Here is a 16,799-nt window from a genome sequence, read left to right as displayed (position 1 = left end):
AATAAGCTATTTTAACACAAGTATGGTGATGTGCATCACCACAGCATCCTTTCACGGCTGACAGCAGTGTGCAACCACAATGATTTCAGTCTTCACTAAGAGCCCACAGAACACTTGCATCTCCTGCTCTGAATACTGTGCAGATTTCCAGATGCAGGAAGTTCAACATCCCTTGCAAACACGCAGGCGTTCCCCACAAAAGAGCACACCAGAGCTAATTACCAACGCTAACGCTAGCTAGCAAATCTGCACCTATTCTGTCGCTCGCAAGCTACTCACATCTTTCTTGGCAATTTTCGGAGTGGTGTTTTTGAATTTGGAGGTCTTAAAGCGATTCATGCTGCCCTCTTAAACTGACTTTCGTGCCTTCCGGGTGTCTGTGTCGAGGTGGCTGGTACTCGGCAAAGGAGGGTTCCTTCTACAGCTGACAGTTCAGCCTTGCCGCTTAAGTGTTCGCTCGCTTTGCTCCACGGAGTTGTCCGATAGGGTGGGAGATTTGTTTCTGGATGTGTTGCTGTCTTCACGCGCTACGCCGTGTTGCAAAAGGCGTGCATCCTCTTTCGTTTGTCACTTGTTATGTTCGATATACAGAGGAAAGTCAGGGGAAATTGAATAATTTTAGCCGGTCGTGATTTATATGATGTGACTTCTTAAGCAGAATTTATTTTTTTTTAAAAAAGAAAAGGTAATTTATATTAAATTTTCAAAGCTCATGTTTTCTTGAGAGAGTGACATCTCGGATTAAACAGAATATCTTTGGGGGGGTTTTAGTGGGTGACGCCCACTGTTTCCCGAACATGCGCAGAGCGTCTGGAGCGGCGGCCAGTGTAGCAATGATGGCGTCCTCGGCTGCTCGTTGCTCCTCACGTTGGATTACAGTCGCCGTGTCTTCAGGACAGCGGAGAGCTGTCAGTGCTATTGTGTGCTCTGGGCATGGAGAAGTCCGGAGTTTCTCTACACTGCGGGCCGAAAAACTGTGGCGCGGTGGGAGCCTGGTGTGTGGCGGAGTGGAGAAAGCGGTGACATTGAGAGGGCTGTCAGGTGAGAGCTGTGTTAGCCATATGGTAGTAGCCTTAGCTAGGCTAGGCTAGGCTAGGCTATTCTAGGCTAATTGTTTTGAAGTTCACTCGAATGACGCAGGGTAAGACAGCTAAATAAAAGTGCCCTCGTGACGGCTCAAGCAAACACTGAAGAAGAGACGAGCTTGGAGACCGGCGCATTTTTATGATGCACTCTCAAAGTTGATCAAATGTGATGCAGTCAGTCTTGCATACTTTGCAGCCATTAAGTTCAGTTTGCAGGAGGCCGATGCCGGTGTTACATTTTGCTGTCAGACGGTAGATTTTGGCCTGGTCAGTAACTTAACACTAACATTAGACCCGTCAGTTTGACTAATTCACATGCTCGAAATTTGGAGGGGGCTTTAGGGATCTGTGTTGTTTCTAGAATCTTCTGTCAGTTAGGGTTAGTCTAAGTATGCTTTCTATTCATGTCTTTTAGCATTATTTGTCACCTACACTCGCTAACTAACCGCAGAAAACAATGTTAAACACACTAATTAGTGACACAGTTACACAAACACCTACAGAAATATCCACAGCTTAGTTGCATTTTTATTCCACATCTTATTTTTCAAGAATCGTGTTATTGGAATAATCCCACAGAGGAAACCATCTAACATGATCCACAATACTTCTTGTACAGTGATTTGTGGACAGATGAGCCACAACTTGAACTTTTTAGTTAAAAATGCACCACTACATTTGGAGAAACATCTCATTTATCCACACATACCTCTTAGGATCACAGTGGGGCTACAGCCTATCCTATCACAGAGCTAACGGAGAGACAAACAACCACACATTCTCAGATCCACACTCTAGTGTTATTTGGTTGTAGATGCATCCAAGTATTACATTAAAACTGTCCTCCATCTGGCGTCTTTTACTTGTCTGCATTTCTCTTTAAATGTCTTGAAACTGTACTCACACCTTTCACCCTGCTGAACAGTTCCAGGCCTCAAACCACCAAACGCTGTCTACACTCAGTCCTTTCACACAAGTGCCCCTGCTAGCAGCAAACAGGACTTTTACCAGGTTCTTGGGGTACCTCGTACAGCAACACAGAAGGAGATCAAGAAAGCCTACTACCAGGTCTGTTCCTGCCTGAGATGCAGCTTGCACTCAGCACAGTAGTGTTTGCAGTAGCTGACGGTGTGTTCATGTTTGCTGTCCTTCAGATGGCTAAAAAGTATCACCCTGACACCAACAAAGATGACCCACAAGCCAAGGAAAAATTTGCTCAGCTGGCTGAAGCTTATGAGGTTTGGTTTTGGGCATTAATTCTACTCTAGATTTGCTTTGCTCATTGAAACCTATGAAACATCTCCAGGTTTTACCATTATTACCTTACTTTGTTCTTCATAGGTTCTTAGTGATGAAGTGAAGAGGAAGCAGTATGATACATATGGCACAGCGGGCTTTGATGCAGGTCAGGCGGGTAGAGGGCAGCATTACTGGAGTGGACATGCCAGCAATGTGGATCCAGAGGAGCTCTTCCGCAAAATCTTTGGAGAATTCTCTGGAGGCCGCAGCTTTGGAGACTTCGGCGCCATATTTGATCAGCCACAGGAGGTTAGAGGGATATTGTGAAATGGGGTGAAGTGAAGACGAGCGGTTCCTCAGCTGATTCTAATTGAAACAGTTTTATTTTATCAATCAGAATGTCCTCTTCTTACATGTTTTGTTTGTTTGTTTTGCCTCCTTCTCATAGTACATTATGGAGCTGACATTTACTCAGGCAGCAAAGGGAGTCAACAAAGAGATGTCAGTTAACATCGAAACAGCCTGCCAGCGCTGTGATGGTAAAGGGCACGAGCCAGGCACTAAGGTGCAACACTGCCACAACTGCAATGGTTCTGGCATGGTAAGAGCTCCAACAATGAGTTCATCTCGTTTCTATCTCTTTTTTTTCCAAGTGTGTTATTAAACATTAATTATCCCCGCTATAGGAAACAGTAAATACTGGCCCATTTGTGATGCGTTCCACATGTCGGCGCTGCGGTGGCAAAGGCACGGTCATTTCTACCCCCTGCCACTCTTGTCGTGGCACGGGACAAACCAAACAGAAGAAGACAGTGATGGTTCCTGTGCCTGCAGGTCAGCCACACTCAAGTCTGTTTATCTGACTACTGTTTACACGCTGCAAATACCTCAAGGATATGTTTGCATTCAATTTTAATGAGCAGGACCATGTGCCAAAGCAAGCTTTGCTATAGGCTGTTTCACAAAGTTATTGAAACATTGCCTAAAGGGGCAGCTTCACTGATGAACATTGAGTAAAAGATAGTTTAATCACTCAGAATTTAAAAGAAGGCAAAGATAAAATTACTCTTAACTAGTTAAATACATAATGTGACTCGAGTAATGTAATCAGGTTTATTTTGGCCCCTTTTTTGTCCGACTAGTTATGCATATTAAATGGTCTTGTGCCAGAAAGTTAATTAGCTCTGTCCTAAATGTATAATTAAATAGTTGTAGACTGGAGGATAGTTTATCTCTGTGTTGAGGTGTTTAGTCTAGAAAAACAAAATAGACATTTAATCTTAAAAATTTAAAGTATAAATTTAAGTGACATCTCCTCCCTGTACCTTTTAAAGCCTGCTGGTGTTTATCTTAATGGGATCATTCTTTGAGATGGATCGTTCCACTGTTCAAATTAAAAGTCGTTTTATTTAATACTACATATTATGCCCTGCAGGAGTGGAGGATGGTCAGACGGTGAGAATGCCAGTTGGAAAGAAGGAGATCTTCATCACATTTAGGGTGGGTATTTGTTGTGCATCAGTTGCTGCTATTTAATGCTAATCTCACAGCCAGACCTTCCAGAAGGGTTTCCTTCTGAGCCTCTTTAATAGGACTGTTGTGTGATTGTGACCAGGTCCAAAAAAGTCCCATATTCAGGAGGGATGGCGCAGACATCCACTCTGACCTTTACGTATCCGTGGCGCAAGCCATCCTGGGCGGCACAGCGAGAACACAGGGCCTGTATGAAACTCTGAATTTATCTGTAAGTAGAAACTCTTTTTATATCCGAATAACAACAATTTTGGGCAACATTTCAAACACATTCAGTGTAACAATTGACTGGATTTGTCTTTAGATCCCTGCAGGCATCCAGACAGACCAGAGGATCCGCCTGTCAGGGAAGGGAATTGCTCGAGTCAGTGGCTATGGCTTTGGAGATCACTACATCCACGTCAAAATTAAAATACCCAAGTAAGACTGCACTGACATCCTTGCAGTGTAATTTAAAAATGTATTAAATCACAATAAAGCTAAAACCTTGTTTTCCTGTACAGGAATCTCACAGATAGACAAAGAGCTCTGTTGATGAGCTACGCTGAGGATGAGACGGACATAGAGGGGACGGTAAACGGTGTCACTGCCACCACCACAGGTACACAGACAGCTTCATCTGGTTTCCTGCTTTTTTCATTACCTACTTCTACCTTCTTCTGTGTTTTTTGCTGTGTACTTCTGGTCCACTGAAATAAGATTGAGGAAAGGAATTTCTGCCTAGTTGATAAACCTGGCTGATGGAGTATCAATCTCTGTCCAGGTGGGGGCAGCAGTGGTAGGCGGTCTGAGGCAGGGCAAAGAAAACATGACAACAAGGCAGAGTTGAATCAACAAGTTGGCTTCTTCTCCAAATTAAGGAAATTATTCAGTTCTTCCTGACAGCCACAAACCAGGTAGGACTGGTTACTGATTTATGTTCATCTCCCACTGAACTTTTTCTTGTGCTGTTGTTCACAAACAGTAAACTTTTTTTTAATATAATTTTTTAATACTTTGTTATCTGGTTTGTGGCTGTCGCATAAGAACACAATGCATTTAGCCAGTTTAGGGATGTATCAGGTGTCTGCTCCTTATCTTTTCAATTTGGCTGTTTTTCTTGTTGTCTTAAGTTCTTTTTTTGTTTGGTTTTTGCTCCCTTTTCAAGGTAAAAGATCTTCCATGAACTGAGAGCCTCCATCAGTGTGTCAGAAGACAAGTAGGAGGACAACGGAAAGAGGAATACTGGGATTTGGACAACTGTAGTTCTGAATGGAGTATTACAGACCTACCTACCCAGCCCTGTATCAAAAACCAAGAAGATTATGAACTTTGTACCTCTGCCAAAGTGGATCCTGGAACAAGAGACCAGTCCCCTCTCTGTCGAGCATCCATAGAAGCAATGGTGATAGCAAACACTTGTAATTTCTCATTTCAGTGTTGATTTTCTATTCTTTATCAGAAGAGAAACATAACGGTGATAACAGCATCCACATGCGCACAAATAAGTTATTGTATCCACAAGGAGTTCAGGTGCAGTCTAAAGTTTTATTCAGGGTTAAACAATCCTGTTATTAATCTTTCAGTTCTGTATGCATCAGTTGTGTTTTCATGCTTGGGCTTCTCCGTTTCCTCAGCGCTGCCAGACCTGACAGGATAAACATCAAAATAAAGTTTGCTGTGGTGGGCTGGAGGTGTGTCAACAGTGGAAAGTAAAGGTCTCAGAATTATCATAGAAGATTGAACTGTGGAAAGTCAGACTTTCCTGAACTGTGAAAACTGATTTATTCTAATCTGTCATGTTGCATTATGAGAGAGAAATTGATTTTAATCCTCAACCACAGTCCACATGTACATAAACAGCTGTAGAGCATACATTAAAGCATCAATGTGCTAAATAGAAGAGAGATACTGTACAGCTCTAATAAAGCTAGGCCCCAGAAAAAAACCTTTATGTAAAGTACAGAAAAAATAAAGTTCACAATGCTTTGACTCTGTCTGCACCTTAATGTTTAACATGTCTTTGTATATGCACTGATCACTTCATTAGGTACACCTGTAAACACAGATGCATTATAGCTCCGGCAGTTTTACATTTTCACTTTTTGTTGACATTGTCATCTTTTTATTGTGTGGAGGGCATTTGTCAGAGGCAAAATTTAGGAAAGTCAGCACAGGTATTAACAGCATAGCTACTACATAGCTGTAAGAAATAATTGGTAAAAAATTTAGATAATATTATAACCTAAGAGAAACTAACACTAAAGAGTTCCTCTGTTTTTCAAGTTCATTTTTTTCCCCCTGAAAGTCTAGTTTTTATATTGTTTTTCAGATCTAGTTTTAATTTTGCCTCATACCCCCTCAGGGATGGAATTTGTGTGATTCTCAAGCTCTGGTCCTCTACAGGCAGATGAAAGGCTTCGTGTTGTTGATTTTAGGGTTGACTAATCTTCTATAATAACCCTGTGAAATTGCAAATATCTCATCAAATCAATCTCTATCCTTCATTGATAATACTGTATGGTTCAAAAACAAAGACAACAGCAGGGTACCAAAACACTATTACTGCTGGAGAGACACACACACACACACACTTTAAGCAGGATGAGAAAGAAGATCCTGCAGAGCCGGTATTCCATGGAGATGAAGGATTTAGCATGTGTAATCAGCCAAAACTGTAGAAATTCACTTTTTTCTGACTCTTTACACCCTTTTTTAGTCTTATGTATGAGTAATCAGCTCATTCACTTTGTTTTATGTGTAAATGAGTAAACTCATTCCCACACAAAGTGTCTACATTACCCTGTGCAACAAAAAGGTGATGAGAGAAAATAAAGGAGCATCTCTCAAAGGTGTGCCTACATTAAACTTTAATTCAAAATCCAAACAGGCAGGTGTACCCTCCACCTGTTTTCTCTCGTTTTGTGAAGTGATGGTACTATGAGTAACATAACCTGGCACCTACAATTCATCTCCTCTGGTAGAACATGTTCTCTCAAGTAGTTTTTGAAGGACATTTTAACTCCCTTCTTTTCCTTTGAAGCGATTACTCAGCAGGATTAATACAGGCAGGCACAATAAGCACAACCAGAGTTGCACTTTGGATTAGGCAGAATGCATTTGGTTATATTTACAATGTAGGTGAGAAATGAAAGTTCACAGAGGCTTAATTAAATTTGTGGAATACTGAACACGAGTGCCAGTTTTGATATCAGAATTCTGGGGATTATCAAAGCTGTTATTAGACCTGTAGGTGACAATGAATGCATACAACAAATCCATCTGTTTTACCCAAAACCGTATATTTACTGTAGCTGTATGATAGAAAAGGCAAACAAACAAAGGAGCAAATATGAGTCAAAAAGAATTTGTTTTATTTCTTCATGAAAACAAAAAATGTCTTTTTTCATTACTGAAAGCATAACATACAGTTTTTCCCCACTCTCATACAAAGAGATTACTCTAGCCAGTTACTAGTAAAGCTCCAGTTAGATACAGATAAGGATTAAGAGCAGAGTCAATGAAAATGCAAGAAAATCAGAAATACACATGACTCAGGCAATCACTCCACACACTTTAAGTTTAATCTATGGTAATAGGTCCAAAACTACTGAGTCATTTTGACACTAGCATTATAAAATGGTATTACATGGAATCTACAGGAGCGTATCAGCCTATCCCTGTATTTGTCCTCCATATATGATGCATAAAGCCATCTGTCATCAAAAAATACTGCACATCCACTTATGTAATGAACGTGCTGGATAAACTTTGTTATCAGCAAGTTGTTGTTTTTTTGGTTCTCTGTGCCTCAACTGCTTTAAGTTAAAAAACACCGTTTCTGTGTTAGGATAAAGATTATACTTCAACCACAAAATACATACAGTACATACTTCTCTGTGCTTAAAAAAACAAAACAAAATAAAACTCAATATAGGTGATCATCCCACTTCGTAGATTCACAACCCATACTGATGCATCCAGAACGAATGGATACATAAATAAGTGCTGAGCTGCTGAAGGTATTCTCACACAAATTCATCTCATGAAAGAATGTGGATGAAGCGTCATTAGTACAAAAATACAATCTTCCTCTTAAAACAGCCGCACGCACCTCTGTCCTAATATAGGCTCCCGTTTGCCAGTAAAGCTGAATTATTACAGTGAATTATTCATATTGGATAGTTAAGCTCTGCAATCAAACCAACAGGCTGTTGGTTTGAAACTGTTTGGTTTTTTTGAACAAATACAAGGTGCACTGTCACATAATTCTGAAAACAGAGAAATTATAGAAGTGAACATGCACCAGGAGAGATTAAAATATCCTGTATATGTTATTAGTATGTGAAGACTGCTTATTAATCAAGCTTTTAACTGCTATCGCCCGTCTCAAAGAACAAACCTTTTGGAAATATTTGAAGCTGAAGCTTAATGGATTAATGAAATTTGGGCTTTCCATTAACTTTGCAACTGAATTACTGTGAAGTGAAGAAATAAATACAATTACATACGAGGAGTCAAAGTTTACACTTCCAAATAATCTTCTTACTAAAGGCTTCAGTAGAAATCTAAAGTGCACAGCGAACTTTACTAATCACACAATTAACTCACTCTATGTTCAAATTATTATTAAGGAATAAATACTAAACAGCCAGATACAGTTGTGGGATGAAATGTCACTTCAGTAAGAAAATAGGAGATCTACATGAGGTCTCGAGATACGACCAATTGCAACTGGAAGGACACAGATTGGAGGGATAGTGCAGGAGGAGGTAGAGAATTTAAAAGATGAATAAATCTAGCGTGATGGATGGAATTATATTGGTCCTATAGATCAGCGGTCCCCAACCCCCGGGCCTCGGACCGGTACCGGTCCGTGAGTCGTTTGGTACCGGGCCGCGAGAGTTGAGGCTCAGGTGTGAAATGTATGGTTTTCAGGGTTTTTATCGGTTTTCAGCGTTATTTTGTTATCGTTTTGATGTTAACTCGGTTTTCCTGGGTCTTTTCACGTGTGTTATGAATAAATCTTTATAAATCTTTTTTTTCGGTACCGGTACTAGTTTTATTTTGTTGTATTTATCCGCGACACATTAAAGGCCGGTCCGTGAAAAATATTGTCGGGCATAAACTGGTCCGTGGCGCAAAAAAGGTTGGAGACCGCTGCTATAGATCATTTTGCTTGAATTTAACTGTTCCATATTTTTGTAAGCTTACATTATTATGCAATATGTAACAATAAATAAACTTGGACCACAAGCTATGACACGGTCCACATCTCGTGGAAAGATCTCAGTGTCCTTTACTGTCCTTCCTATTACAGTCCTCTTTTCACACAGCAGCAGAGTGGCAGATGGAGCGACAGATCACATCAGATACCACGCAACCAGTCCAGCCAAGGCAGCAAACCAAGTAGCAAACAGGACCTGTCCTGTCGGGTGTCTGAGAGCAGCCATGGCCAGCTGACGGACGTATGCTGTTCCACCTGATGCCGCTGTGACACAAAGGAGGTCCGGACACAAGCTTAGATAGTGACAAGAAACGGTATCACTTACATATATTTACAAAGGCAGTACACTTACCCATTTTGGCATTGTAATAGGGACATTTGCTGATGTCTCCACCCATTGCTCCATGAACGGGCATGCCAGCATCTAAAACATCCTCCTGGATGGTTTTGCCGATCTCTTCTAACTCCTCAAACACCTGCCAGAACGAACGTGAAGCATGTGAGGTTGAAATATAAAGTCTACAATTTGTTGCTGGATAACACAGATAAATGAAACATCTATGAGTAATTCAAATACTTGGAAAGAGCAAAACTCATAAGGTTGATGGCTGGATCCCCGATTTATTACACTACTGAAACAGAAGAACACCTTGCACGTCCAGCACCAATGGTGCTTGAATGCGTTTGTGTATAAACAGGTGAACTGGAGACACACTTGTTCAACAACTGAGGTTTAAGACTTCTATCAGAAAACTCCACAAAGTGGAAAACAACCGCACCTTCTGCTTGGCCTCTCACCTCAATGTTGAACAGAAAAGCCTTCACAGCCTCATCCACCAGTCTCTTCTTTGTTTCCATGTCCAGTTCCAGCTCATTCATCCGACTTCGATACAGCTGCTTGAATGCTTTGGCGCTATGGATGGCATCGAACTGGTAGAACTCTAAGCCCTCTCCTGTGGGCGGCAGCTTCAAGGCTCTCTGTGCCACCTTCTTCAGCACCTGCCCACCAGATAGGTCCCCCATGTAGCGAGTGTAGGCATGTGCAACCAGCAACACTGGGTCCTCCTGCCCTACTTGATGGATGCGGTCCACATATTGTTGGGTGGCCTTTGAGCAGCTTGCATGGCTCTTCCATTCTGGACCGTAAAAGTATTCGAGGTCACGGGCAAGAGCTTCATGGCGATGCAGCTCAGCGGGAAAATAAAGAGGAGCAAAATGGGGGTGATCCTTGTTTCTTTCAATCTCCTCCTCCAGGGCCGTGTAAGTGTAGTAAAGCGCCACCGCACCAAGCTTTGGGAAACAAACATGAAAAGTTGGTGTAAAAGACACTTTTTCTGCCCTTCTTCAAGCACAAGTGTAACATGAGCTGTCTGCTTTGTGTTCTTGTTTCCACCAGTTTTCTATAACACATTTATTTGCAGGCTTTGCTTTGTGAAGTAGTCTTCTATATAAAAAAAAGGACATCATCTACCTTTTTTCTTGACACTCACCTTGAAGAGCTCTTTGCGGATGCGACCCCTGAGGAAATCTTTCACAAACTGAGTGTTCTCAGCCTTTTCGTGAATCTGCTTGGTCCCTGCTGCCAGCATCTCAGACAGATCCTCTGGCCTGGAGAAAGAAAGGAAGTTTGGTTTGTTGCGTATGTGACAAAACTGAAGCAGGATTATTAATTTCAAATCTTATTAACACAGCTACTATGTTACTGGAAGCAGCTTTACCTGAGGGTCTTTTCTTTCTGCTCATACACAGGCCCTGCACCATTGGACACATTCCCTGCTGTCTCCATCTTCTCCAGTGACTTAGAGATATGATGTTTCCTGACACCTACTTAACCCTAAAAATCAGAACAAAGCATTTAACAAGCAGTATAGTCACATTAAAAAGTATTATCATGCTCCATAATTTTTAATCTATATGCTGTCAAGGTAGAGTGCTGATTTTAAGATAATTAAAAGAAGCCGTACAGCTGCATTGCTCACTGCGGCACTCGAGATCCAAACAAAATTAATAGCGTACAAGAGCTAAAAGGACATTCAGAAACACATCCTCTGCCAAGAAAAATGTTCTGTCTCACTATCCTGAATAAAAATGTCATGCACTGTCTCTCAACAAAGCAACTTCAAATCAAACCTGGTAATTTCTGTACCTTCCTGCTGACAGATGATTTTTTTCCCTTTTGTCATCTATCTCACAATATTAAAGAAAACAAAATTAAAAAAGGAGGTAGAGCAAGTAATCTACTAATCAGAGGGTTGGTGGTTTGATCCCTGGCTCCTCCAGTATTAATGCCAAGTATCGTCAGGGAAGATACTAACCCTAAGTTTCTCGTATAAATATGCATGAATGTTAGACAGAAAGCACTTCAGTAGAAAGAGCATAGAAAAAAGTGCCTGTATGAACAGGTGAATGAGGCAAGTTGTATAAAGTGCTTTGAGTGCTCAGGTAGAATAGAAAAGCGCTGTACATCCATTTGCTATTTACCATCTTGGGAGCAGAGCGACATTTTTTCCATATTGATCGTTACATGACAACTGACATAACCAAATTTAAGAACATTTCCCAGCCTGACCACCTCTGACTGCCCTGAAGCTAGAGAACTAGTTACACTATGTCATTCTAATTTATAGGCCAAATATCTGCTACTGTGACTTCAGGAATAAATAATTCTATCATCACTGGAAGTTTTTCAAGGAAATTGGAGATCATCAGGCTGGATGCTCTGGGTCAGCTGACGAAGAATGACCCCAATACATTACACTATTAAAAACAGTTTACCTAGATTAGTGGTTAAGAGTCCACAAAACCTAACTTACAATAAAGTGTTTGTAATAATCATATCAGGTCCATAATCATAAAACTAAGTCTGTTTATGGTGTTTGACTTACTGTCAAATACTACCGACATCAAAACATAAATATCCCTTGGATATTTAGACGTACATTAAATAACAGCAGAATTAACTCTTACCCAAGATGACACAGAGGTTAATCAGGAAACAAGTGAAGCTAATAACCTCTTCACAGTGGTTGTCGTCCCTGGGTAATGGTGATGGAGGTCAAAGAAATAAAGCCTTTTGCCACTTAAATCCAGCGGCTTTAAGCCTCTGACCTGATTTACTGTAAAAAAGAGGAAAAAGAAAAGAAAGACAGGGTCAGAGTGAAAACTGATACAGTACAGACGGGCAAGTGCTGGCTTGGTTTACAGAGATAAGCAGCATCCAGGTAGGTGTGACCTAAATCAATGCAGCCAAACAAAAAGCAGCTCAAACAACACAGCACAGGCCTTCTGGCATTTACCGGGAGACTCCAAGCATAACTCGCACAATGAGCAAGCAAGTGCCATACGAGGAGAGCCTCGTAAGTGATTTAAATCAGCTGAATCCCTCCAATCACAGATCACGTTGTAAAACCACCTTTTATCATCACACGAAGGTTAAACCCGAGAGCTCGTCCTCTAGCTTCCCACAGTGGGAGCATCACTTTAACAACCACAGCTAACTTTACTGAACAACGCTAGCCAAGTTAGCTGTAAGCTAGCTAACATAACATTTCCACAAAATACGCTTAAGGTTTGAGAAATCAGCGGTTTGCCACACACCAGGGGCCCACGTCTCTGTTCGCTCATAAAATGTAATTAAATGATGCTAAATTACAATGCCACAACAAACCTTCTCTGCACCGTGATAAGCTGCCTACAGCTACAAAATTACCCGGCGGAGGTCCAGAGCGAAACTACGTTTAACTCCGCCCCTTCGATGATCACATGATACTCTACAGGATGCTCTAAGATTTGTAGTTCTCGCACAGGACTACAGAAAAAAATAGTATAGGTTTTTCGTCACAGCGAAAGGGCTACTGAAAAAACTATTAAACTTGGCTATAATAAAAGATGTAGCTGAATAATGAAGAATTTTAACTAAATCATAGATTTCAAATAGCTAGTCCCGTCGAACTATCTGTTTATTACTCCAATAATTGAGAAATCCACGTAACTATGGAGAAAAGGGCAGTAGTATGTCACAATAGGGATAATAAGATAGGATAAACTTTATCCCAAACAAACACAGAATACAAGCTTAACAAAACAGACTATGACATGACCAAACAATAACTAACCTGGAATGAAAATAAATACTTTTAAAAAAGTGAACTGAAATAGAAATCCATCCATCCATCCATTTGCTTTCTTCAACTTATCCACTTCAGGTGCATTGAGGGCTGGGGACTATCCAAGCAGTTGCAGGGCAAGAGCCAGGGTACATTCAGGACAGGTTGTCAGACTGACAGGTTGTCAGTCTGACAGGTTGTCAGGCTGGTGTAGGTGGGGGGGGGGGGGGGGGGGGGGAGCATGAAATAATAATGTACAGCTAAGTAAAACATGTCAAAGATAAGAATTTAAACTAGCTTAATGACTGTAGTAAAGCAAAAATCAGAGGACATACAGTGGGTAAGTGTAAGAGTGTAAGGTGTTCTGACAGCACAGTCTTGAAATAAACTGTTAGCATGAGGTGATGCTTTGCCAGACAGATGTGTTAACTGTAGAGAGCTATTGCGTGAGGTATGAAAGATTTACTGTCAGAGCTGAATCAGTCTGTTAGACAAGTGCTCTGCTGCTGTCCAGTAAGCGATGCAGAAAGTGGTCAGGATAACAGCAGATCCCAGAGCCAGCCTGATCATCCTGTAGGTGTCACCAGGATAGAAAATCTCCAACATTTTGCTGCAAATGTTGAAGATATAGATTCATCAGAAGGCAATCTCCAGCAGCTGGCAAAATCATTGTTCATACTATTCCTCAAGGAAATTTTTCATGGTAATGAATACCAAACATGCTGCTTTGCATGTCATTTCACATTAGGGATCATCTTTTCTACAGCTAGATATAGTATGTGACACATCACAAGTCCTAAATTACAGAAATTGGAACCTAGAGAGAAAACCAAGACCAAATCAAAAGGCTACAAGAGAATAACCACAAGATGGCCTTCATACCAAATAAATGCAATGGTTTGTCAACAATTACTGCTGTTACTGTTCCTTTGGGAATAATAAAAGATAAAGTAGTCCATCAAGTTTTAATGGATGCTCATTTTAATACATTTTAAATTGCAGCACCAGTTGCAAATCAGGACGTGATTTTAGTAAAACCATCTGTAGCTCTCTATCAGGCCATAATGAAGTAATTTCAAGTTACATAATCTGATAAAACCATCACTGGGTTTGACAGCAATTATCCTTGTAATGGCATTGTTTATGGCAGTGTTTTTAAATCATCTCATCAGCTGGTGTTCAGTGATGTGCCCATTTTAACCAAGCTGTTCTCTAGTTTCATAGGACTTGCTGCACAATATCCACTAATCTGACGTGGGAACAATTCAATGTTCTTTCTTGTTGGCGCTTCAGGTGATGCACCTATGAATTCAAGGCTTTTGAATAAAACACTGGCCTCATACACTGGTAAAATCATAATGGTTTTCTGTAAGGGTACAACAGCTTGTCCCAAACACATTTGTTCCATAGATGAACTTTAAGATGAGGGCCTCACGCTCTTCCCCCTCTTCAATCTGTGACTGACTGGATCATGCCAGTCAGTAACAGATCCAAGTGTGATAATGACGTTTTGGGTGTTTTTGTGCATAGATGTTTCATGTATACTCATCATGCATATGTACAAAGTGGCTGTTAATGTTGCCTGGCAGATTGATCCATTAGTAAAGGGCTAAAAGCCCACTTGCATGTTGTAGCTGTGAGGGCACGTACGTGTGTGTGTGTGTGTGCTTTTGCGCAAATGTGATTGTCAGAGCCTAATATTAGTCTGGCAAGCCGGCTGCATTGTCAGATGTGTGGCTGGCAGGGAGGCAGTTGAGTGCCTCTCCCCCTCATTCTGCTGCTGAACCACAGGAGCCTGGTGGGGAGGATGACAAGATGATTCACTTCCCTGCAATGGGGCCACAAAGCTGTAGCCATTAGATGAAATTGCTTTGGGAAGTGCTTTTGAGCTACTGATACGGTTCAGAGCGGAGGGGGGGGATTGGTTTAAAAGAAGAAATGTTAGCTTTAAAGCTACAAAACATAACATTTCTTTACACTGACAGCTGTTTTAACTGGATAGGTCTGTTAGTCTGTTTCACGGCTACTTAGTTTTGTTTGCTACTCTGCTTTCCTGTGCATTCCCTTTGTGGTTGAGATATAGCACGCAGTCCATTTTACCCTACCACTATCTGACATGGTACCTGCTGGGATCTGATTTTTATTTATTTATTTTTTAAATATGTTTATTAAGATTTTTGATATAAAGAAAACAAAACAAAACAGACAACAGAACAGCAAGGGCAAAAAAAAAAACATAAGGCAAAAAATCACACTGCATCAACAAAGATCCTACTTCAACACTGGCAAGATACAAAAATGAAATGCTAGGGTGGTAGACTGAATTATTGATCAAAGAGGAATTTGTTTTAATGCATGATCTAAAAATGGCTGCCACACATTGAAAAACTTACTAAGTTTGTCCTAAAAATGGCAACAATATAGAAAAATGAAACATTACATCTGCATTGCTTCACATGTCAATGACATAAGTGGGGGGAAAATAAGTAAAAACGGCCTTCTTTGATGAGGACGTACTTTGTCAGTTATCATTAGGTTTCTTAGTTCCTTTCCTGCATTAACGAGGTGAACTGCCTGTTAATGAAGAGAAGTGTGAAGCCCCTTAATTTGGGATCAGTATAGAAAAAGAATAACACAACTATTGGGATTTAAATGAGCATGACTTAATCGGAAAGTGAAATGTCATGCTGGGAACATCAAGCGCAGGCTTTTAAAAGCAAGAAAAACAATGTGGTGCGTACCAAGAAGACATGTCAATCAAATCAAAAGAAAAAGCCCATTCCTTTCACTCATTATGACCTCTATTAAAAAGTTTGACTTACCAACTAATGAGCATCTTTTTAAAGTTCAATTAAATTCACTGAGTTTCCTCAGTCTAATTGGTAAAGTAGCAACAATAACTGTCAAACAAGGGGAATAAATGAATTTAAGGTAGTGTCTATTCCTGGAAGTTTCTCTTCATTTTTCTCTTTGCTGGGGATATTGTACTGGTGCGGCAGATATATGCTCACCAGCCCCTTCACTAGGTACATCTTGCTAGTACCAGGTTAGACCCTCTTTTAGCCTTAAGAACCTTAATTATACCTTAATTCTTTGAGTCATCATAGATTCATCATGGTGCTGGAAACATTCCTCAAAGATTTTTGTTTATGTTGACATGATAGCATCAGATTGCTACAGATTGATTGGCTGCCCATCTGTGATGTGAATAGAACCGCATCCCAAAGGTGCCCTATTGGACTAAGATTTGGTGACCGTGGATAGCTTTTTAAGACAATGACCTCCCTGTCATGGTCAACAAACCAGCTTGAGATGATTCGAGCTTTATTACTTGGTGCATTATCCTGCTGGAAGCAACCATCAGAGGATGGCGGCCATAAATGGATGCCACAGAAATAATACTTAGGTTCAGTTGGTACTAAAGGGCTTAGACTTCCTGAAATCAAAACCACTGAAGGAGCTGAAATTGAAATGGCCACAAAAGTATTTAGGCATCATTATAGGTCAGAATTTATCATTTAAAGGTCACATCTTTAAATGTTTGTCACTCCACTTGAGGAAGCACTTGCTATATGCAACGTTTTTGTTCCTTTATTGGATTACGGCAATCTTCTCTTTATGAATTTATGT

At 40.7% G+C, this 16,799-nt stretch overlaps 3 protein-coding genes across 4 annotated transcripts in view; 1 reads left to right on the top strand and 2 right to left on the bottom strand.

Annotated features, from left to right (window-relative positions):
* Window positions 1-540, bottom strand: part of coro7 (coronin 7) — a 107,972-nt gene extending 107,432 nt beyond the window's left edge. Inside the window, exon 1 of the mRNA XM_085157911.1 lies at window positions 280-540. Coding sequence (XP_085014037.1) covers window positions 280-339 — 60 coding nt within the window. The 5' untranslated portion in view covers window positions 340-540. The remainder of the gene's footprint in view (window positions 1-279) is intronic.
* Window positions 541-782: 242 nt separating this feature from the next.
* dnaja3a (DnaJ heat shock protein family (Hsp40) member A3a) lies at window positions 783-8,322 on the top strand. 2 transcript variants are annotated; one of them, XM_085157914.1, is made up of 12 exons: window positions 783-1,041; window positions 2,011-2,153; window positions 2,240-2,323; window positions 2,427-2,633; window positions 2,773-2,925; window positions 3,011-3,158; window positions 3,760-3,824; window positions 3,940-4,068; window positions 4,162-4,277; window positions 4,361-4,458; window positions 4,621-4,753; window positions 5,005-8,322. In XM_085157914.1, the coding sequence occupies exons 1-11, from the start codon at window positions 798-800 to the stop codon at window positions 4,737-4,739; spliced, it is 1,506 nt and encodes a 501-aa protein (XP_085014040.1). In that variant the 5' UTR covers window positions 783-797; the 3' UTR covers window positions 4,740-4,753; window positions 5,005-8,322. The 2 variants fall into 2 exon arrangements, with proteins under 2 accessions (XP_085014040.1, XP_085014041.1); XM_085157915.1 differs by lacking the exon at window positions 4,621-4,753.
* hmox2b (heme oxygenase 2b) lies at window positions 7,188-12,837 on the bottom strand. The gene is made up of 7 exons (XM_085157924.1): window positions 12,731-12,837; window positions 12,031-12,179; window positions 10,782-10,897; window positions 10,554-10,671; window positions 9,862-10,353; window positions 9,416-9,539; window positions 7,188-9,327 (listed from the first exon to the last, which is right to left on the bottom strand). The coding sequence occupies exons 3-7, from the start codon at window positions 10,847-10,849 to the stop codon at window positions 9,200-9,202; spliced, it is 930 nt and encodes a 309-aa protein (XP_085014050.1). The 5' UTR covers window positions 10,850-10,897; window positions 12,031-12,179; window positions 12,731-12,837; the 3' UTR covers window positions 7,188-9,199.
* Window positions 12,838-16,799: the final 3,962 nt, after the last annotated feature.

Source organism: Neolamprologus multifasciatus, chromosome 4, assembly GCF_963576455.1.
Source record: "Neolamprologus multifasciatus chromosome 4, fNeoMul1.2, whole genome shotgun sequence".
In the NCBI taxonomy this organism is placed as follows: domain Eukaryota; kingdom Metazoa; phylum Chordata; class Actinopteri; order Cichliformes; family Cichlidae; genus Neolamprologus; species Neolamprologus multifasciatus.
The sequence above is the reverse complement of the archived record's forward strand: the minus strand, read 5'-3'. Positions and strand labels throughout refer to the sequence as shown.